This window comes from Clarias gariepinus, chromosome 13 (assembly GCF_024256425.1).
Source record: "Clarias gariepinus isolate MV-2021 ecotype Netherlands chromosome 13, CGAR_prim_01v2, whole genome shotgun sequence".
Classification (NCBI taxonomy): Eukaryota; Metazoa; Chordata; class Actinopteri; order Siluriformes; family Clariidae; genus Clarias; species Clarias gariepinus.
Genome location: NC_071112.1, coordinates 7,296,067 through 7,320,171, shown reverse-complemented (window position 1 = coordinate 7,320,171; position 24,105 = coordinate 7,296,067). Strand labels below are relative to the sequence as shown.

At 40.3% G+C, this 24,105-nt stretch overlaps 1 protein-coding gene across 1 annotated transcript in view; it reads left to right on the top strand.

The window, feature by feature from the left end:
• fmn2a (formin 2a) overlaps positions 1 to 24,105 on the top strand; it is a 49,398-nt gene that overhangs the window by 2,792 nt on the left and 22,501 nt on the right. Inside the window, exons 2-8 of the mRNA XM_053510054.1 lie at positions 375 to 541; positions 2,047 to 2,145; positions 6,758 to 7,586; positions 7,701 to 7,995; positions 8,296 to 8,440; positions 16,739 to 16,826; positions 23,830 to 23,891. Of these exons, the coding sequence (XP_053366029.1) occupies positions 375 to 541; positions 2,047 to 2,145; positions 6,758 to 7,586; positions 7,701 to 7,995; positions 8,296 to 8,440; positions 16,739 to 16,826; positions 23,830 to 23,891 (1,685 nt within the window). The remainder of the gene's footprint in view (positions 1 to 374; positions 542 to 2,046; positions 2,146 to 6,757; positions 7,587 to 7,700; positions 7,996 to 8,295; positions 8,441 to 16,738; positions 16,827 to 23,829; positions 23,892 to 24,105) is intronic.

Sequence of the window (24,105 nt, the reverse complement as noted above, 5' to 3'; positions counted from 1 at the left end):
ACATGGATTTAACGAAGGAAAGCGTAATTACGCATAATAGTCAGCAGATGGTGATCTTCTCACTCCAAATACTACACACCATGTCATGCAGAAATGTAGTGAAGTAAAAAGTACTGATGCTTGCTCCAGAATGTAGTGCGGTAGGAGTAAAAAAAAAAAAAAGTTCAGATGTGTGTAATATTTACTTAAATACAGTAAGAAAGTAAATTTATTTAGTCAGCTTCCAGCCCTGCATTTGGCACGGGGAACAAGTGAGTGAGTTTGAGGCTTGAGCTCTTGTGCTCAATTGAGGTAGCATGGTTCTGTTTACATTTGTACTTCATCCCCTTTACCTGGTCATAAATGAGAAGCTTTATTTTATCCCTCTCTCTCAGGTCGTACTCTTTTAGAAAGGTGCTCAGCTGCTGGTTCTAATGGTGATGGTGAAGAAGCCGAGAAGATTTGTTCATGGTTTCTGGCTACGGGAATCCTCCAGCCCTTCAATGACTGTCTCGGAAAACCAATCCCAGGAAGCGATGCGGTCTGCGAGCTCAGCTTTAACGTAAATATTCCATTATTATTGACTTTATTGTCCTGAATTTATTTCCAGTTTTAATTATGAAAGCCACCTCATCATTACTTCTCTTGTAGGCGAAAACAGCTGTAGACGTGCTTAAAAAGCCTAAACTACTGTTCCTTTGTCTAATAATGTCCACGTAGCTGTCGGTCAAACTAAGATTTATCATAATGACATCACCTCTGACTCATGAAGATTTAGATCCAGGACATGACAACTGTTTGCCTCTGTGAATTATATCTGATTATTACTTAGGCTTAACATTTAGCTGAATGTGTATGCACAAGAAAGTGTGTGTGTCTACAGATAATTTTTTGCAAGTGATAAAGTGAGGCAGGCGGCTGCTGAAGCCTTGAGCTAAAATAAACCCTGTTTTCGCACATCATTAAACACCTCAGGACACTCGGGCCTGGGGGGAGAAAAGTGATTTTGAAAAATGTGTGTGTACATGTATGTGTGTGTGTGTGTATACACGTGTGTGAACACGTGAATGTGTGTGTGTATACACGTGTGTGAACACGTGAATGTGTGTGTGTGTGTATACACGTGTGTGAACACGTGAATGTGTGTGTGTATACACGTGTGTGAACACGTGAATTTGTGTGTGTATACATGGTGTGAACACGTGAATGTGTGTGTGTGTGTGTGTGTGTGTGTGTGTGTGTACCTGTGTGTGCTCATGCTCATTTTAATGAAGGGTGCCAATATTTTTGCTTATATTCATGAATCATCATGTGACTGATCATAGCAGCTATAACTGCCCTTTTTACTTTCTTAATCAGAGCTGATTTGTGTGTAAACAAATGAGGTCACACACACACACACACACACACACGCACATATTTGCTAAGCTCATTACATAAATGGAGCATGTGATCTGTTCTTTTGATTCTGCTTGTTAATCGACGTCTTTAACTGGCATGATGCCAACTCCCATTTCATGACGTGTGGTCGTCGTTATGACGTGTGAGGATTAAAGAATTTGTTTCAGCGGTTCTCCCACATTCTTAGATGTGAGTTTTAAAGTCGAGCCCAGGACTAAACAGTAAGACATCTTAGTTTGTCTGAACATTTCTGGTGGGCTTTCCAAGAATTACTTACCAGAATAGGATCACAATAATATAAGGCAGGAAAATCATAAGATTGTCATCAATTTAAAATAAGATGGCCTAGAAGTAAAATTATTTAGGAGCTAAATCAAGCTAGCAAAGCATCATGGAGATGTCATGGCAGAGATATGGATCAGGTGATGTGTTGAAAAATGATGTTGTAATATTAATTTTAAAAAACCCTGAATTACTCACTTGGCGAAAAGGATCTAAGAGCACACCAGCAGAGGTCGCTCTTCCTTTTAGAGAGACCTGCTTTAAAGAAACTCCCTACATTCCCTTATTAATATTGATTTGAATTATTGTTTGCACACTGTCCTTAAAGTGTTTATTTTCTAAACTCTCTCTCTCTCTCTCTCTCTCTCTCTCTCTCTCTCTCAGAAAGCACAGCTGTACACATGGGCTCCACTCGGTCATCCTGAGGCACGGGCACCAGGGCGATTACAAGCCCTCTGGCCTCCAGCCTGTACTACAGCTCAGGTGTGTGAGTCGTTATTTATAAATTTATTTACTGTATGAACTCATTTAGCTCATATATATATATTCTGTGCACACAGTGTATCCGGAAAGTATTCATAGCGTTTCACTTTTACCACATTCGTTATGTTACAACCAAAATAGACTAAATTCATTATTTTCTTAAATTCTTCAAGCAAAATTGCAAAGTTATTAAAAATAAAAAATAAAAAAATTACCTAATCATTCACAGTCTTTCTCATGACACTCAAAATTTTACTCGGACTGCGTCCTCTTTCCACCGATCATGCTTGAGATGTTTCTACAACTTAATTGGAGTCCACCTGTGATAAATTCAGTTAATTGACCATGATTTGGAAAGGCACACAACAAGTCAGTTGTTGTGTGCCTTTCCTTGGATTTTGGCACAAACCAAAATCCAAGGAATTGTCTGTTGACCACAGAGACAGGATTGAATCGAGGCACAGATCTGGAGAAGGGTACAAAAAAAAATTCTGCAGCATTTAAAGTGCAAATGAACAAAGTGGCCTCCATCATTCATAAATGGAGAAAGTTTGGAACCACCAGGACTCTTTCTAGAGCAGGCCGCCCGGCCAAACTAAACAAAGAAGGTAGAAGGGGATGATCAAGAACCCGAAGGTCACTCGAGAAGAACTCCTGCATTTCTCTGGGAACCTCTACAGAACTCCACTGATCAGGTCTTTATACAGTAGATAGAGTGGCCAGACAGAGGATGTAAATAGCACGAGCCTGGAGTTTGCCATAAAAAAATAAACAAACAAACAAAATATATATATGTGAATAATGAATTGCTACAAATGATCGCCTCATGAACTGCCACGAATGTCAATTATCAGAAGAGTGTTCAGGATATAGAACACTGCACTTGTTTTTTTTTTTGTAATGTTAGATAATATCATTTTTCTCTTTATCCACTTTAAGCCATAGAAAATTGGCTTAAATTTGAACATCTGTTAAAACATAAGGAAGTCACTTGTTTCATGGCAGTTTGACAACATTAAAGAATAAAAAAGTAAAACGGTTAACTCCACAGTGGTCACAGAAAGTCTAGTTCACATCAGGCAACATCACCCCATGCCATCACTGATTATTGTCCTATTACACCATGTCCTAAGCTTTTAATAACATGCATAATAGCCCAGTTTTCTCGCTATCTGATACCTGATGTTTATATTGGGTCCGAATCCGTGTCACTTGTCCCCAAACTGCTGAGACATCGGCAATATTACAAATACAGATGTAAGGCACTAATTTATACATGAGATGAGTTATACTGTAAGTGGTGGAACATTTCCTGGAAAACTTTTAGATTGTAAAAAGATTTCCTTAAAGAGTACGAACCCTGATTTATCAGATGTGTGTGTATGTCTCATATCTCATGGGTGGTCAGGGTGAGCTGCAAGTCTACATCCAGTCATGTTATTTAGCCAGTTAATGAAGGAGCTACTGCACAGTATGGTTGAGATTCTGTTTAGTTTGATGTGTATTCATTATGTGGATGTTTGCATCCATCGTGTCTAAGCTTACACACAGTCGAGATTCCCTGATTTAAACCAAAAAACCATGGTGACTGACGCCTCCTCGGGTGGTTTGCACTACAGCTACAGGGCTACAGTAGCTAATGGTCCACTGCATAGGTAGATGTTTCAATAATCTACAGTAAATGATTTCTTATTGTTTTTTTTTTTTTTTTATTAGGAATGAAAGTATTTACAACATGAAACATATTTCATTTCCTTAAAATTCTCCGATCGATTTAATGACTTTCCCATTCCCTCCATCTGCACACACTTAGTGTCAGGGGGATCCTACATAATATTATTTATATTCCAAATATTTTTCCATCACAGTTTTTAACAATTGAAAAGATCTGACTCGATGAAACGTTTCAGACTCTGTAGACAGACACCGATATCATGTCTGTAAGTAATAAGACCTGAATTGTACAAGGTTTTCCTTACACACACACACGAGAACACACATGCACACAAGAGCGTTTGAAGTTTTTCAAACTGTTTGAGGCTGGATCATGGTGTAGCATTGGCTCTTTCGCCTGATTTCCCCAGAATCCGCGGCTCGCCTACAAGGAGCCCACAGAGACACCACTCCTGGCGTCTAGACTCTGTAGACTCTCTAGACTCCTGTGACCCACACTACTGGTTTGTGTGTGTTTGTGTGTGTGCGTGCATTTAGTTTTACATGCTGAATGGGGCGATTCCTTTATTCCTCCGTGTTTGCCCTCACCCCATTATCCGGGAAGCAAGAGTAGATTTTCCCCCATCAGCCAAACCACTTTTAATGCCTTGTGGTACGCCGCATGCATGCCTGGCCTGTGTTATTGGAAAAGCCCTATCTCTCTCTCTCTCTCTCTCTCTCTCTCTCTCTCTTTCATACACACACACACATTGTAAGCATTGTTTTGCTTTACTTACAATGCATTTCATTAACTCAAGCATCCCAAGCTTACCAAACTGGGGGAAAATATCCAACAAAATCAAAACATCTAAGACTCGTTTGTTATTTCATCATTTCGCCTAATCTTCATAAAAATAACTCATTCTCTAGAATAGAATAATGCACAATAAAATGAATGAATTAAAGTCCACAAAACGTTGAGCCTTATATATTGTCATTTATTAATGCAGATTATTTTTTTCTGTTATTGCTTGTTAAGTCACATTTATCAATCTGGATATGAACAGAATTATTTAATAATTGTACAAGAGCACTTTTAAACAAGACATTTTGATATTCAAGAAAACTGTAGAATTTTAGAAAAACAAACATGTATCCTATTCTTATGTGTGTAATTTAATGTATTCTATTTAATTTTTTCATTCTCATATCAATGTAATTTGGTTCCAGATTTTGGCCTTGTGTTGCACTGTCATGCCCAGTCAAGATGATAAGGTCAAAAAAAGGTCAAGATAATAAGATAATTGCTCATTATCAAACTGAAGTCTTTTTCCCGATTAGTCTTACTAATGATTTGGTTTGCTTATGAACACACAGCTGTTTGGTCTTAATCCTGCCATTTTTAATCACATTGTGTGTATATGGAATTATAAGCATTTCACTGCATACCGTACTGTGTATGACTGTGTATGTGACAAATAATATTAGAATTTGGAAATGCTCTTACCTTCATAATTAAACATAGCTCTGATTTCGACTGTTTATTTTATTATTTTATTTTAAAATGTTTATATATATATATATATATATATATATATATATATATATATATATATATATATATATATATATATATATATATTTACCTGAAGGACAAAGGACTTACATTTGAGAACAGTAATGTACAAATATTGGACAAAGCGGATAAAGGTCGGGAAAATCCATCTCTCAACAGAGGTGGAGGTTTTGGCTTCATCTAGGACCATCCCTAAGAAAATAAAGACCTCTTTACAGGTCCACCAGGAGAGCCACACTTAAGGACTCCCCTCCTCCCCCCAGGGCCATTATACCTTAACAACTCTCTCTATTGCTGGTCTTCTCAAAAACTACAGCCCTCCCCCCATCAAGCCTTTTCAGACAGGGGAGAGCCTTGACCCTGGAAGATACAAATACAGTCTGTGGAATCCTACCAGCTTCCATCAGACTGAAGACGTGACTTGGATGAATAGTGAAACGTTTTAATCTAACAAGAAAGAAGTCCAGCTAACATGAATAAACTTCCAGGTTTTAATATCTGGAAGCATAACCTTCAGCAAATCCTTCTGCTTTTTTTTTTTTTTTTCGTGCTTAATGCAGGCCAATAATGTGACCTATTCTGAAACTACAACTTTTTATTCGGCAATGTTGTGTATTTGTGCATCTATTCCCATCAATATAAACCAAAATATCTCTCACTTCCCCCTTTGATAAAATCTAATTTACTACTTTTGTGATCTGAGTTTTTCTGGGCGTCACCACATGCGTATCAGTGGTTCTATGTAGTGTATGCATCCGGTAATTTACGGGTGATTGACATTAATCAACATCCGCATATGCGTTTGAGGAAAAACAAGAGTTCCCGAAACTTTGTTAAATTATGCTGAGTTTTTTTGTTTGATTTGGCGTATGCTAACATTTACATGCAAATTTACTAAGAGATAACTAAATGAGGCTTTGTATTGTAGAAGCTTTAATCTTAGTCTTGAACTAATAAGCAGTTTTGAAAAGAAAACATTATTAAACAAAGGAAAACATTTAATAAGGTTTTCTGTAAGGAACTATCTTATTTGTCATTTTTGAAAACAGACTCCTATTGTTAGTGTCAGATAGCATTCAGATGGAGATGAGGAGATTGTTATTTAGACAAAACAATTTTTTTTTACATCTTTCCATTTATTTATTTAACTGTAACACAAGTATTTTATTTATTTAGATGTACACTTAACATTGTAAACTGCCTAAACCTTTGTTTCTACTTAATGAATAAAACCTTAGTTACACTTCTTTCTGTCATCCATTATCAAACCCAAAATTGTTTCTTTAAACCTGTTCCTAGGTAAATACATAGAATTAATGTTTTTAAACATATGGGATTTGTCTTTTCATCTTCATTTTATTTCTCTACCTCTCTTCTTTGTAGAACACCTCTTCTGTTCCAGAACGGAATTCTGCATCAATTGGTGAGCTGGAGAGAACGATCAAAGAGTTAAGAGAGAGGATACTATACCTAGAGCAACTTCAAAGACCTCTGAACATCTCTGAGGAAATATTGACAGGAAATGTGGTAGATGGTGTTAATCTTGGTCATGCGTTTACAAAGATCAATGAACCGATATCTTCTTACAAGGCAAAATCAGTTCAAACCTCTCCAATTGAAGAAGAATTCAAGTTTACAGTGCCTTTATCTGACCAGTCAGGGTCTTGTGATTTAAATGATAGCACCACCTCATTAGCAGTACAGCTACATAAATGTCAAAGACCACACCCAAAGGTTACAACACAAACCCTTCCACCTTCTCCTCTGCCGCCCACAACTTTGGAACCAACTGAGTCAGTTGTACAACCTTCTCCACATCCACAATCTTTTTGCCCCCTGACAACTACTGTTCAACTTCTGGTGAAGGCCCCACCCCCTTCTAGACTTCCAATATCTTCTTCAAGCATTGGATCCCTTTTACCACTAGTTTCTTCAAGCTTTGGACCACGACCACCTCCTCTTCCACATTTTGGACCTACACCGCCTCCACCGCCACTACCTGCTGATCCTCCTGGGGTTGGACCTCCACCTCCACCACCTCTTCCACATTTTGGATGTCCACCTCTACCACCTCTTTCAGGTATTGGCCCTCCACCACCTCTTTCAGGTATTGAACCTCCACCACTTTTTCCTGGGGTTGGACCTCCACCTCCACCGCCTCTTCCTGGGTTTGCACCTCCACCTCCACCGCCTCTTCCTGGGTTTGCACCTCGACCTCCACTGCCTCTTTCTGGGGTTCCACCTCCACCGCCTCTTCCTGGGGTTGCACCTCCACCGCCTCTTTCTGGGGTTGCACCTACACCTCCATCGCCTTTTCCTGGGGTTGCACCTCCACCGCCTCTATCTGGGGTTGTACCTCCACCTCCACCGCCTCTTCCTGGGGTTGCACCTCCACCTCCACCACCTCTTCCTGGGGTTGCACCTCCACCTCTACCGCCTCTTCCTGGGATTGGACCTCCACCTCCACCACATCCCGCTGGTGTTGGACCTGTTCCCCCATCCTTTCCCTGGTTGATGTCAATGGGTTCCTCTCAGGAATCTGTTCCCTTAAGGGCAATCATAGAGCCTCCACGACCCATGAAGCCTTTATACTGGACCAGAATACAGCTGCATGCCAAAAAGTAATCATTTGCCTCATTGACTGTATATGGTGTGTGCATTCTGCTTTAACATATGTACTAGTATATAAGTATGTAGAGCTCTTGAGTATTACTATCATGATAAACTTGGGACTAATTGTTCTAAGTTAAAAATCCTGCCTACATCTTAAAATGTAATTATATTAAAGAAAAAAAATAGATACATCAGAAACTGTGTAAGAACTTACAGTAGGAGTATTAGTATCACTCCATCCAAAGTTTAATGTTACAAAGTTGGTTTTAAGTGTTTCTTTATAATTATCTCATTATCTTTGACCACAGAGAACCAAACACACACCTGGTGTGGGAAAAAATTGAGGAGCCACATGTTGACTTTGAAGAGTTTGTTGAGCTTTTCGCTAAAACTGCAGTGAAAGAAAAGAAAAAGCCAATTTCTGATACTATCTCCAAATCCAAGACTAAACAGGTACAGTAAAAAATTATTCATTGTTTCAATTGTTTCTAGTTTATTTTTTTCTTCTTTGGTTTAAAAGTTAGTTTTAAAAATTGTAATTTGTAATAAACAAAGTTGGTGAATTGGAACTGAAAATTCTGAAAAGTCTGAAAATTTTAACATTTTAAATGAAAACGTTAAAGATAATGATAACATCACAAGACCTCTGAGGGTATGCTGTGGTGTCTGGTCCCAGGACAGATTTTTTTTGGGTGCTGTGGGTTGCGGGGTGGGCCTCTGTGGTCAGTCGGATTAGGATCTGGGGCCTTGTTTGCTGGGCACTGTGTCTGTGGCAGTCTGTTGTGCTTTGGGTATTCTGCTACCTTTCTATTATAGCCAGCATTGCCTTCTTTCAGCAATTTATGCTGCATTTATGCTGCAAATACTTTCACTGTGCTGTAATGTATATGTGACAAATGAAGACCTCTAAAAAAAATAGGGGCAGGAGTGGCTCAGTACTTATGATGGTGGACTAATGATCAGAAATTGGAGCAAAAACATAATCGTGATAAAACGTGATAAAGGAAAATGGGGAAATGTTTCGAAGGGCTGCAGACAGCATTGATGAATACGCAGACTCAGTCTGTGGATTTATCAGGAAATGTGTAGATGACGTTGTTCCATCCAAAACAGTAAAAATTTATCCAAACCAGAAACCATGGATAAACAGTGATGTTCGCATGGCACTGGCAGCACGGAACTCTGCCTTTGCCTCTGCTAACACATTGGAATATAAACACGCCACCTATCAACTTCGGAAGACTATTAGGTCTGCGAAACGTGAGTACAGGGACAAAGTGGAACAACAATTTGATGATCCTAGAAGAATGTGGCAGGGACTGAATACAATTATGGACTTCAGAGAGAAAACCAGCACACCGCAGACCACAGCCTCTATGTGTGAGGATCTAAACGTATTTTACGCTAGATTCGACACAGGAAACAACACGAGACTGCCCAGCGAACGCATCATGGATGACGTAAGTGCGCACACGGTGTCTGAAGAGGATGTAAGGAAGTGCTTCAGACAGGTAAACGCACGCAAAGCCGCTGGTCCTGACGGAATCCCTGGCCATGTCCTCAAATCATGCGCGGCTCAGCTGGCTGGAGTGTTCATGAACATCTTCAACCTCTCCCTCTCTCTGTCTGTAGTCCCAGCCTGCTTCAAGATGGCCACCATCGTCCCTGTACCCAAATCCTCCACCATCACATCCCTGAACGACTGGCGACCAGTAGCCCTGACCCCCATCGTGAACAAATGCTTCGAAAGGCTGGTCAGGAACTTCATCTGCTCTGCGCTGCCAGACTTACTGGACCCTCTTCAATTTGCATACCGCCACAACAGGTCCACTGATGACACCATAGCCCTGACTCTACATACTGCCCTCACCCACCTGGAGAAGAAAAATACGTATGTGAGAATGCTGCTAGTAGATTATAGCTCTGCATTCAACACCATCGTTCCCTCAAAGCTGGACAGGAAACTACAAGAGCTAGGATTGAGCAGCTCTCTCTGCAGCTGGGTTCTCAACTTCCTGTCCGACAGATGCCAGATGGTCAGACTGGGCAGTATCACCTCATCCCCTGTTACAATGAACACGGGTGCTCCACAAGGGTGTGTACTGAGTCCTCTACTGTACTCACTCTACACATACGACTGCACGGCCACTAGCAGCTCCAACATCGTTGTGAAGTTTGCGGACGACACAACAGTGGTGGGTCTTATCACCAACGGTGATGAGACGGCATACAGGGATGAGGTCAGTGCCCTGACACATTGGTGCCAGGAGAATCATCTCTCCCTCAATGTCGGAAAGACCAAAGAGTTGATAGTGGACTTCCGGAGGTGTAGGGGTGCACATTCCCCCATCATCATCAACGGCGCTGCTGTGGAGAGAGTGAGCAGCTTCCGCTTCCTGGGTGTCCAAATGGCAGAGGATCTCACATGGTCAGTTCATACTGACAAAACGGTGAAGAAGGCGCAGCAGCGACTCTTCTTTCTCAGGAGACTAAAAAGATTTGGCATGAGCCCCCGCATACTTAGGTCCTTCTACCGCTGTGCCATCGAGAGCATCCTCGCTGGATCCATCACGACCTGGTACGGCAACAGCACCGCCTACAACCGCAAAGCTCTGCAGAGAGTGGTGCGGTGTTCCGAAAGGATAATTGGAGGTGAGCTTCCCTCCCTCCAGGACATCTACAGGAAGCGGTGCCTGAGGAAAGCGAGGAGGATCATCAAAGACTCCAGTCACCCCAGTAACCACCTATTTAAACTGCTCCCGTCAGGCAGGAGGTATGGAAGCATCCGGTCCCGAACCAGCAGGCTGAGGGACAGCTTCTATCATCAGGCCATCAGACTACTGAACACTGACCAATAGGTCTCCACTTGTCACTTTCACAATGTCACTTTACAGTCACTAAGCCACTTTATGGATTCCACATTGCACATAATTGCCTTTTTGCACAACAATCATTGCGGTCATTCCTTATACATTATACACAAGTAAACACTCCCACAATCGTGTGTGTATGGGTATATACATGTATGCATATGTGTGTATGTGCATATGTAGATATATGTATATATATGTATGTGTATATATATACATAGACGTGTATATGTGTGTATATTCTGTATGTGTAGATGTGTATACTTATGCTCACTTTTTTTTATTTTTTTTTATAAATTATATATATATATATATATTTTTTTTTTAATAACACTTGCACAATATTTTACTTCTGTACTATCCATATGTATATTTATTCTTATAATTGTACACCACTATTGCTTGTGTAGCTTGCACATAAGAATTTCACTCACGTGTACGGTACCAGTGTACCAGTAACGTGATGTGACAATAAAAGCGACTTGACTTGACTTGACTAAAGATTTCTGACAAGTGTTGGCCTGCTTAACATCTCAAGCAATACTTAAGTCTAATAATTTAACTTATAATAAGGGTTCAGTATGAACGTAAGTGATAAACTGGGCCTAGTATTGCACCCTGAGGGACACCTTATGCTTTTCTGCAGTCATCCTGTTAATAAGCTGAGCTCACTGCTGCATTTATTCAACTCTTTGTCTCTGCTCTTTAAGTGTATTAGTTTGCATGTTAGTATACAGCACATTATTTTAATATAATACAGAATGACAATTTAAATACATTTTTGTGCCATACTGTATGTTTTGGAAGGTTGAACTACAGCCAACTAGAGGGTCTTATTTTAGAAGTGTAAAACCTCTTCAGCTGTTTTTGATCAGTTCTGGTCAAAAGAACCCAGTGATGTAAAATGGTTTCTGACAAGAGAAACGTTTTCTGGTTGGTTCTGTAAAGTTATAGTCTTTTAGCACCTGACAGACTTTATTCACAGAAACATGTAGGGAAATCCATGAGTTTAATTAAACTTTGGTCATCTTGAAGGCTGTTTTCGTTTAAGTTCATGGGGAAAAGTTCATTGCTTTAAATGGTATTTTAATTTTAGATGTAAGAAATGAGAATTAAAATAACATTTGTCTCTGATCTGAAAAAAGATCCGATTTATGACCAAAAACCGTGATGCGACGCAAATTGCGACATTTGTAATATTATATTAAGAAAATGTTATGGGAAAAATAATCAAAGATTGCCAGTGTGATGGAAAAGAAAGCTCAATTAGTTGACTTTAAACATGGCATGGTTGTTGGTGCCAGCCCAATGAGACCATAAGATCAACGCACTAACGTCTCTAGGGTTTACAGAAAATCGTCTGAAAAAGAGAAAAATATCTAGTGAGTGGTAATTCTCTGTGGAAAAATGCCTTGTTGATGCCAGAGGTAAAGAGAAGAATGACCAGACTGGCTCAGGCTGATAAAAAGGCAACAGTGACTGAAAAACATGCTGAAAAGCATCTTTGAATGCACAACATCAAACCTTGAAACAGATCGGCTACAGCAGAAAGAACACTACACTTGGTGCCGCTCCTGTCAGTAAAGAACAGGAAACTGGGATTACAAGTTGCATGTGTTCACCATATTTAAGGAAAAGAAAATAACATCCTGAACATAAAAAACACATTGCCAGGTTGGATGCGTCTTAATTTGTACCATGACATTTGGATAATAGGGTCATAATTTGGCGTAAACAACATGAAAGCATGGATCTCACCTACCTTCTATCAACAATTCAGGCTGGTGGTGGTGGTATAATGGTGGTAGTATAATGGTTTTGGGGTTGGACTTTTTTTTAACACATTGGGCCCTTTAGTCCAAATTAAGCATGATTAAAATGCCACAGCCTACCTGAGTATTTAGTTCTTGATTGTGTTCGTCTCTTTATGACCACATGATATTGCTCTATGTCACAAAATGATCTCAAACTGGTTTCTTACCAGTGACAATGAGCTCCTTGTATTGTATTCAAATGGGCTACACTGTCACCAGGTCTCAATCCAATAGAGCACCTTTGGAATGGGAGATCATGGCTGTGATCATGTCAATACAGACCATATTCTCGAAGGTAATGTATGTTTTCATCATCTTGCTGAATCAGTGCCATGAAGAATTAAGGCACAAATTGGTCCAACTAAGTACTTGGAAGGTGTACCTAATAAAGTGGCTGGTGAGTGAGGCCTAGCCTAACCCGTTATTTTTGCTTGCTGTCACTGTTACATTCCTGCGTGGTTCCATGGTATGAAAACAGGCATCCCAGTAAAAATAATGCACTCCTAGCAGCCAATGAAAAGCAAGCATTTTCTATGATCTATGCACGTTGTAATTAGAGGTAGTTTACAACAACAGTTACGCTGGAGTTATGTAAGTGTAGTAAATCCTTCAGCAGCTTCTCATTGAAATGATCTTCACCGCAGTGTTTTCCAGAGGGGATATGTCTTTTATTTAGTATTCGGAAAGCATCCATTCATTCGCCACAAATAGGAAGAAATAGCGCAAGTCAGCAGCACGATACGCAGAACGCTAACTTCCGAACCCCTGCTGCTCGGTGATTAACGATGCGGTTGTTCCTTCGTTAGGGGGAAAAGAAGGACGCTTGATGACTCAGCATGCATGGGTGTGTTCCTTCATGTCCGTGCATACAGACTGAGGGCAAAAAAAAAAAAAAAAAAAAAGTTGTTTTTGCTGATGTGTTTTGACAAGAGTCTTAACACATTATGTGGTGGAAAATGTTCTAAATGAACTGGAAAAGAATGATAATGATATTAGGGAGTGACCGGGGTATGAATAAGAAAATGGGAACTTGGGTCAAAGGAATGTCTGTTATTGGGAACGTACATAGATTATTGGTAAGGACTAGCGGTTCTAAGCACTTTGTGGGTGTTTTGACTCTACAGTATTTTATTTCTCCTCATTCTCTCTCTCTTTCTCTGTGTCTCTTTCTCCCCCTCTCTCTCTCCCCCTCTCTCGCTGTGTGGGTCTGGGCTAAGTTAAAGATCCACAGAGCCCAAACCACAGGCTTACCCAGAGACTCCAGCCAGCCTGGTGTGGTTTTGTGGTTACGCCGCACTGTGGCCGTATGTCTGCGAGTGTGTATTGAAGCAGCCTACTGTTGAAATGCATCTATTCTCTGTTAGTTATTTGAACCCTGGAATCACATTCACTCTGTGTGGTTGGAGAACTTGGATGTGGCGTAAGAAGTCATGGGTTTGATCCCAGCTGATGTTACTGCCCCAGTGTCATTAGGATTCTAACTGCCAAAGCACTACAGGGGCTGTTGTTTGGGGTGTGTGATATATAAAAACGTATATTTAAAATGAAATGAGACATGATAAGCAATGCTTACTGTTCTGCTGCTATAGGCGAATATTAAAAAGCTATCATGGTTTGTGATAAATATATAGTCAGCACAGAGCCATCACTCCATCCAGCCATCCGTCCATAGGTGTGTTTTCAAAAACCAGCAAGAAAGATTTCGGAGAATATATCTAAACCTCTGGAAGTTTGTCAAGAACTTTATCTCTGTTCAAGATAAATATATTTCCACCATCAATCCCTCCACTCATCCATTATTAGGTATGTTCCTGGAGGCCAAAAAAAACTTTATCAGAAACTCGGGAATGTGTTCAGACATATTTTCATAAGGTCTAAAGGTCTTTACAAAGACTTTGCAACATTTTCTTAGTTTCAGAAAATATATATCCATTTATCCACCCAACGCGCGGCACGGTGGAGTAGTGATCATCACTGTCACCTTGCACCTTCAGAGTCCTGGTTTGGTTCCCGCCTCGGGGCCTGAGTTAGCGTGTTCTCCCTGTGCTTGGTGGGTTTCCTCCAGGGACTCCGGTTTTCTCCCACTATCCAAAGGCATGCAGAACAGGCTAACTGGTGTTCTTAAATATTCAGCAGTGTGTGAATGAGTGCAAGTGTGAGTGTGTATGTGACCTGCAATGGATTGGCAAACCATTCAGGGTCTATACCGCCTCATGCCCTAATTCTCCTGGAATAGGCTGGAGTCCACCCGTGATCATGTACACAGGACAAAGCGGTATACTGTAGATAATGAGTGAGTGAGTGAGTGAGTAAGTGAGTGAGTGAGTGAGTTATCCACCCACCCACCCACCTATCCAACCATCTATCTATCCACCAATTCATGCATCTACTCATTAACTACCCACACATTTATTCACCTACCCTCAACCACTCAACTACCCATCCATTACATGAACCAAATCCATCCATTCACCCATTCATCCCTCTATTTGGCCAACCACACATCCATACGAACATCAGAAACTTCATAATATTACCAGGCACTTTTTCTAAAATGCTTATTTATTATTACTTTTTTTTATATATGATTTAGGAACTTCATGGAACTTCGTGAAGAACATATTTGGGAACGAAGTTCTTTAACTTAAAGACTTTTTTGTCAGTTGTTCGTAGTTGTAGTTTTGGTTAAATGGCAGTGGTACTGTAGCTCAGAGGGCTAAGGCACTGAGTTACTGATTTGGAAGTTTAACGCTTTCAGCCCCAGCTCCATCAGGTTGCCACTGTTGAGCCCTTAAGCAAGGCACTTAACCCTGTCTGCTCCAGGGATGCTGTATCATTGCTAGCCCTGGACTCTGACTTCAGTTACACTAGGATATGCGAAGAAAGAATTTCACTGTGCAGTAATGTACAGTATATGATAAATAAAGACTTAAACATAACTAATTTATTAGACGTTTTTAGTTTATTTTAAGCTATTTCAAGGTGGGGAAGGTTCTCTAAAATTCGTAGAAGCATCACACTTTATCTGTCTAGGTCTTATGGTATAAGCTAATCTTAAAGTATATGTTTTATAAAGAATGCCTATGCATTTGTATGATTACCGTACTTTATATCTTCATTATATATTTTTTTTTATTTAGCATTATGGACTAAAATAACTCTGGATCTTCTGGGTTTGCCAAAAGATGTCTTTAAGCAGTGGAGAAAGAAATATATTCTGATTCTATCCTTTGTGGCCTCTTGTACTCAGAACCCACAGAGTCCTGGCTTTTCCCAACCACACCACACACACACACACACACACACACACACACAGAAAGATCAGGCCAACTGTTTCTCATATTAGTACCGCTACCCCTCCAGGCCTGTGCCATGAGTTCACGTACAGGCAGCTGAGAATAATATTTGATTAGAGGCTTTCCGTTATTGCTTTTAATGTTGTCGTGTTTAGACCTGACGTGTGTGATGTGGTGATTCTTGCCCAAGAAAATGGTTTCCATACCCATTTTCAATTCTGTACACACAGATTTTGCATTTTTTTTTTTATTCAAAAAGTAAAAAAAAAAAAAAAACTCATCTAGAAGTATTAAAAAAAAAGATCTCTTCCACTAAGAAATTTTAGGCAATGCCTTATGACCTTGTCACATGAACTTCTTTTGATAGTTACGTGTTTACAACGGAATTAATCAGCTTTCCAAACTCTTCCGCACCCCTGTGGTGAATAGTGGGGCATGTCAGCACATTGCAGATCCCAAACTAGGATCATGTTCTGGACAGCTTTGTCACTCATATAATTACATTTGGCTGAACTTTATGGACTTTTATATTTCTACATCCATATGAGGACAAAGCTGCGAATAAAACACTGCACAGCTCAGCACAATATCCTGATGCAAGATCACAGGGTTGTTAAATATTGTATTAATAAACAAATCTGTTTATAGATCTGGCAATAATGTACTTTAATGTCTTGGCCAAAATATCATTGTAGATGGATAGATACAGTAGATAGAAAAGTCTTTCTGCTTTAGCTGACCTTTGACCCCCTCTCTCCCTCTCTCTCTCAGGTGGTAAAGATTTTGAGTAATAAACGTTCCCAGGCTGTAGGAATCCTGATGTCCAGTCTGCATTTGGACATGAAGGACATTCAGCATGGTGAGCTTTAGGACTATGTGTGTGTGTGTGTGTGTGTGTGTGTGTAGATGTCTTTTCCCTTCCCAATGCATGTATGTTAGAAAGATTTTGTTCATATAATGCAATGTATAAGTATTTACTCTCCTTGATCTTGAACACTACATATATTTTAATGTTAATCAGGCTCATGCTGGTTTAGATTATGGTAATAGTTTGTTTATATTTTTGGGAATCACTGGGGGAAAACAGGGCTGCTGAATGATGACAATTTTCAGCGACAGTATGATTTTACCAGATTTACCGGTTTCCCCCTTTATTAATGATAGAGAATGATCGTAAAGGAAAAATGAAGAACACAGGCAACAAATGTACAAGTTTGCTTATTTATTTAAGTTAATATGTTTTAATGAATTAAATGATTATTTCTGGAATTAGAAGGTTTGTCCAAACATTTGACCGGAGGTATACATACATGGAGTGTTACATGGACATATATACATCTATACACACTGTACCAGTTTTAGATCTTGGACTCTTTGTCATCCTTCTTAAACCATTCCTAAATGGTCCTGAAGTGTGGCAGGGTGCATTATCCATCCAATCAGGGAATACTTGGTCTGCAGCAATGTTTGGTAGATGGTACATATGTTAAAGTAACATCACTATGAATGCCAGCACTCTTAATGAGGACTTTTCAGCAGAACATTGTCCAGAGCATCACATCTGTCTTTGCTGGCATGCCTTCTTCCCATAGTGCATCCCAGAGTCATCTATTGTTTGGATAAATGAGGCACAAGAAAATGTGCTCCATCAAACCAGGCCACCTTCTTGGTTTGATGTTCATATGCCGATTGCGGAGCTTTCAGCAGTGGACAGGGGTCTGTGTGGGCACTCTGATCAGTCTGTGGCTACGCAGCCCAAACAGGCTAGCCTTTCCTTCCCATGTGGATTAATGAGCTTTGGATGCCCATGACTCTATCACCATCTCTTCTCCTCATCCTATGTTGGTGTACAGTAGTCCTTCAGTTCATCAGCAAGACCATGCGTTATTATTTGAGAAAACCCAAACAGGACGAAGAATTATGCATGAGCGAGCCAGCATGAGTTTGGAACTGCTCGTTATTTCACACACACACATCTAACTGTAATTATCTATAATCATTCTGAGCCTCGTCAATAAAAGCTGCTCCATGCAATTAAATCACATGGATTTTTTTGTTATGATTGAAATAAAGCGAGGCACTCTTCCAGAGTACAAAGACCTGTGGTTTTGTGGTTTCGTGTGCCATTGCCACATAAAGTGTGATCTGTTATTAAAAATGCCAAGCCGCAGAGTGTTTAACGAACGCTTTATGGGCCTTTTCACTGCTACAAATAGCAGCAAGTGAAGACCCATATCCTGTTATGCACTGTCTTAACAACATGCTCTCACGATTTGAAATCCCAACTTGTACAGAAAGTTCAGGTTAGGTTGAGGGGGCGGGGTTATCGCTAAAGATATTCGTAAAAGACCTAATAAAATTCTTACACAAGCTTTTAGAATTTACTCTATTGCACAAGATATGCTGAATAATTCATTACCCAGATATTAATGGCATCAGTGTGGTTTGGTTACGATGGAATAGGAATTCTGATAAACTGATTGTTTGAACAGACTGAGTGTTTTTATTAGTGTTTTCCACACCACTAATAATCTATTTTTCCTTTTCTTTTCCAATCACTAATGGTTATTTGCACTGTCACGTGGCTTTTATAAGCTCTCCTGTTTTTCCCCTAGCAGAAGAAAAAAACACACTCTTGCCTGCTTAGTCCACAAACCCATGGCATACCTTTAGTTTCCAGCACTTGTTTATGTGTGCACATCACTGCTTTATCATTATTGTTTGCTTCAATTGCCTCACATGCAGCAACAAAAAAAAAAATCTGTCCTTAAAAAGGGTGTGATTTATTTCCAATTTCCAGCATTCTGTGCAGAAGATCATCTAATGTTGTACTGGAATGACATTATACTGATACGTACAAAAATAATATTTTGAATCCATTTTGCTGACCACGATAGAAAGTCACCAGAACACCCAGTGCACCACAGCCCACCATGCACTGGGCCCAGCAGGCAAAGAGCCCAAGGCTGCTCACCCGGCCTCCAAATTCCCCAAATCCCAATCTAATTGAGCACCTTTCGGATTCGCCAGACCAGCATTTCCTATTCAATTCGCATTACCCAAAGAATCCACTGCCAACATCTCGGCGCCAAACATCACAGCATACCCCTAGAGTTCCAGCGGAGACACGCCCCCGGGGTTCAGAGCCACCCCGGTGGCACAAGGAGAACCCAAACCCTAGGTGGTTTTAATGATAATAGTTTTAATGTAATGTAATGTTTAATGTTTTACCTCCTACATTTACAAAGCACTGACACTGGAGACTCCTTATCCACGCTGCTACCTTTGCTTTCATACTTTACAGTACGTAGAAATTTAAGCATTTAGATTTCTGTAAGGATAGAAAAGTGTGAACATGTACTTCAAGGTTTATCAGGGAGTTAATTCAGTACTTCAACCTTTTTTACTTCTACTACTCATGATTAATGGTAATAATTGCTTCCTAAGGGAGCTTATACTCTACATTTGACAGGTTTCCCAGCTAATTCTGCAAATCAGCCTAGGCTATGGAAGAAATTCATACGCTAATCCGAGGTCACTGACTTAAATCTACATGTGCATACATGTTTTTTTGCAGCTCTGTGTGTGTCTCAGAGTAAATCGCATTCCAGTTTTTTTTTTTTTTGCCATTCCAGACGTCAATTACTCCATGTCTCCGGAGCCAGGGCCGAGTCTCTAAATGCTTCAGATGTCTTCATAGAGTTCAGGCCAGTCAGGAATCTGAGTGTTCAGCCTGAACAAACATAATGGAAGTGAAATTGCTCAACTCGCCACCATCAGGGCTGAAGAGTGGCTTTGGCTCCCTTCAGCATGTTTTGCTGTAATCTTGGCCTGTGGTGATGTTGGATCAAACCAGCCGTGAATGATATTTTCTGGAACTTATCACTGTTTTGCTTGATAATCGTGACATTTCATTTCTTTCCTGCATGTTTTTCATGGGTTTGGTTGCTCTGAGCTGGTTCGGAAATGAACGCTAATTAAGGTATGATGGTGTGCTCCATGAATCTGAAGCAGTTATAATGTTACTGTTATTCATAACTGCGGTTTCCATCTGAAGGTTATGATTGATCGTCTCAACAAGTCTGTTTTAAAAATAGTCTAGCAATTTTGGTTTCTAAACCGAATTATTTAATACTTTATGTTACGTAAGAGAAAATAACCAACAATTCACATAAATCTCACAGTTTATTAAAATAATGCATAAGTGAAATATAGCACATTCCTCCATGTTTTTTTAACCCTAAAAAACATCTATTCATTTATAAAATGTTAATGCAAACATACTGTAGGCTTTACATTCAAACTTAAATCACAGCACTGGATGGCACGGTGGCGTAGTGGTCAGGGACTGGGTTCGATTCCTGCCTCTGTGTGCATGAAGGTTGCATGTTCTCTCCATGCTTGATGGGTTTCCTCTGGATATTCTTGTAGTCCTAACGAATAAGGGTTGGGTGATTGGAGACGTGCCCCAAACAGCTCACTGCAAACCGCCATATTGATGCAGCCACTATCATCATGACAAGCAGCCTCATTGCATATCCATAGAAAGATGCCGGGGAGCCATAAAAGTGCAAGGGGGTTGCTCAACCTTTTGACCAACAAAGTGATTGCATGGGCAACTATGGTATAGACAGAAGGGGAAGAAAACATCAGTTCCTTAAACTATTTTATCCATATGTAATGAAAGGGGGTCCAAGAGGGTTTCATTATCCAGAGGGTGAGGTAGTGGGGGAACATTTCCTTCTGCACAAACAGGGCAACCAAAGGATAGCAGAATATGCTTTTATTTTTTTGCATCAGGGAATAAACCAGCTCTCAATGTGGTGCATTGTCAATGATTTTGAAGGAATCTGCTAACAGAAATGGCATGACAAATTGACCAGGTTTTAGATGATACTCTGATTGACATTTCCATCTGCCTTGACACTAAAAGAAACCAGTACTCCATGCTTGACAACCAGCCATCTTTCACATGTTATCAGACCTAAAGCCTCTACAATTGGGACTGACCAAAGATGATGATGCCAGGAGCGATATTTTTCCTGCCGCAGTGATCAATGCCATGTGGCTCATTGCACATAGAAACCAACGCTTAGAAAGCTCAGTTGTCTCATGGCGTGAGCTCCCTAAAAACCTCTATTCTCATCACCATATCTACCACACATTTCATTCAATAAACAATTGTCATTGTCACAAAGCAGCTTTACACAATCATAAGAATTATGGAAGTTTGTATGAAATGCGAATGTGTATAAATCAAAATGATCAGATAGTCCCTGATGAGCAAGCCAAGGGCGACGACGAAAGCAAGGAAAAACTCCCTGAGATGGCAAAAGGAAGAAACATGGAGAGGAACCAGACTTGGACTTCCCTGGCTGACCAGTCATAACTGCTTGGTGATCATATTAACAAGCAATCTACAATTGCTGCACCTGTCCATCACCTTTGTGACAATTAAACCCAGGTGAATATCTCAGATACGGTGTTCAGTAAAATTAAAAAAAGTGCATTTCTTCAACTGGGTTAATTCATCTCCCAAAAAGAAATACAAGCTAACAAAGAATACTGTACATAGCTACGGAATTACATGATATATCCACCCATCCACATCCCCTGCTTCAGTTGTATTCTTTTTTTTTTTGTGAAGAAAGAAGGGGTCATAGGGTCTTGGACTGATTACCAGGTTATGGTGAGGTACGGATATTCTATACCACTGGGCCTGTCTGACCTGAAGCAACTTAGCAAAGCCAAGATTTTAGCAGAAAACCTGGATCTGTACAGCATGTGTAATCTAGAGCGAATTCAGGGATGGGTGGAAAAATGGCTTTAACACCAACTACAAATAATGTGTAATGCTGTTTGGGCTTTTGTCAGCACCAGCGGTATTTCATTGCTTGATTAATAATGTATTAAGAGACATGCTCGGAAGGTTTGCTCACATTAATGACATTTCGATACAAATCTCTCCTGTCTTGTGCGTCATGTGAAAAGAGTCCTGTCTCATTTAGTAGAGTACCAGTTACATGTAAATGGAGAAAAATGTGAATTACATCACCTTCTTAGGATAAATCATTGAGTAACAGAAATAAGGTGCTGGTAGTCATAGACTGGCCTGTTCCAACAACTACAATGCTGTCTGAGATTCACTAATTATTACCAGTGCTCCCTAAATGGGTTTTGTACGATCACAGCTCCCTCATGGAAACAAAGCCCAGCACATCCAGTGGAATAAATCTGCTAACCAAGGCTTTGAGAAAGTTTTCTCTACAGCAACTCTACACATGTTGAAATATCTAGACCTCTCTAAATCCTTTGCTAGGGAGACTGATGCATCAGAGACTAGAGTGGGAATAGTACTCTACCAAAGGCTTGGGGATAAAGCTAAACAGCATCCAGTGGCAGTCTTTTCCAAGAAGATGACCGCTGTGGGGAGAAATCATGATGCAAGCAACATGAAACTTTTGGCAGTGAAACTAGTGATGGAAGAATAGTGACACTGGTTGGATGGAGTTCTTTATCCCTTTATGATATACTGTATACTGACCACAAAAACTTGGAATATGTAAAGACTGCAAAGCATTTGTACTCACTTCAAGCTCGCTGTTTGTTGCCAGATTAAACTCCACACTATTCTAAAGTGTGTAGTGGTTAGCACTGTTGCCTTGCACCTTCAGGGTCCAGGTTCGATTCCCGGCCAGGCTCGATTCCCGTCTCTGTGTGCATGGAGTTTGCATGTTCTCCCGTGCTTGGTGGGTTTCCTCCAGGTACTCCGGTTTTCTCCCACAGTCCAAAGACATGTAGGTTATGTTGATTGGCATTCCCAAATTTCCCCGTAGAATGAGTGTGTGTGTGTGCCCTGTGACGGATTGGTACCCTGTCAAGGATGTACCCCGCCTCATGCCCTAAGCCTCCTGGGATAGGCTCCAGGCCCCTGCGACCCTGAATACAGGATAAAGCGTTATAGAAGATGAGTAAGTGAGTGATGCCGGAGTTTAAAAGTGATATGCAGATATGTTATCATGGATGTATCAAAATACCAAAGGAGTGTCCTGTAAAGAAATAATTAATTCTACCTTTCACCTTTATCTGAGAGACAGACTAATCTGGGCCCAATCATCTCTAGTCACTGGACACACCACTAAGTGTACCAGATTTTCCAGACCAAGTATTGGTGGTCTTAAATGGTTCCAAACATTTACCAATTTATCTCTTTCCTAATATTTTGTACCTAAGCCAAGATTTCCAGAATCAAGCTTGCTGGGAAACTCGTGCCCCTACCTACACCCCAGAGACCATGGTGTTATCTAGTTTTTGACTCAATCACAGATCTTCCATCATAGCAGAACAATATGGCCACCATTAATTGTTTCTCAAAAACATCTGCCAAGCTTACCAACTGCTCATTTATGATATGAGTTCAGGTATTTACATTTTCCATATAACATTGTGATGGTCCAGGATGGAACAGTTCTGAGAGCCAATCATAAGGTCTGGTAATTCCTAAGCACATACTGCCCTGAACATTACGAGGTCTGGACCTGGATCTTTCAAAGGCAGAGTAAGTTTTCGGAATGTAAGTCATATGGCCTTGCCAGCGGTGAATAGTTTGTTCCAGACAATTGAACATGTGTCGAAGTAAACCTACCAACAGTATGAACAAAACATCTAAAGAATAAGCGATCCGAAGATATTCTTTATTTCTGTCTTTATAACACCAATGATGGGATTAATGGATAAGATGCCTATGCCTATGAGCAGTTTCAGCTTTTTCAAATATCTGTTTCAGTTTGGAACTCACACTGGAATTTGTGTAACTTTTAATACAATACTAAGTCTTTTTTCCCATTTCTTTCTCCTGGCAGCTATCTTGAACATGGACAACACCATAGTGGACCTGGAGACCCTTCAGGCGCTCTATGAAAACGTAAGCAGTTTCTCTTTTGGAGGAAATGCCTTTTGACGATCTCGGTAGCGTCCCCCATCATTTAGCATTATTGGTTTATTTCGCTGCTGGGTTTGCATGGATACAGCACTGAGGAAATGAGTGTGTTACAGAGCAAAATAAACACACAGGCCGCGAACACCATGGGAATGTAGCTATTTACCATGGAGCCGGAGGGAGGGTGACGGAGGGGGGT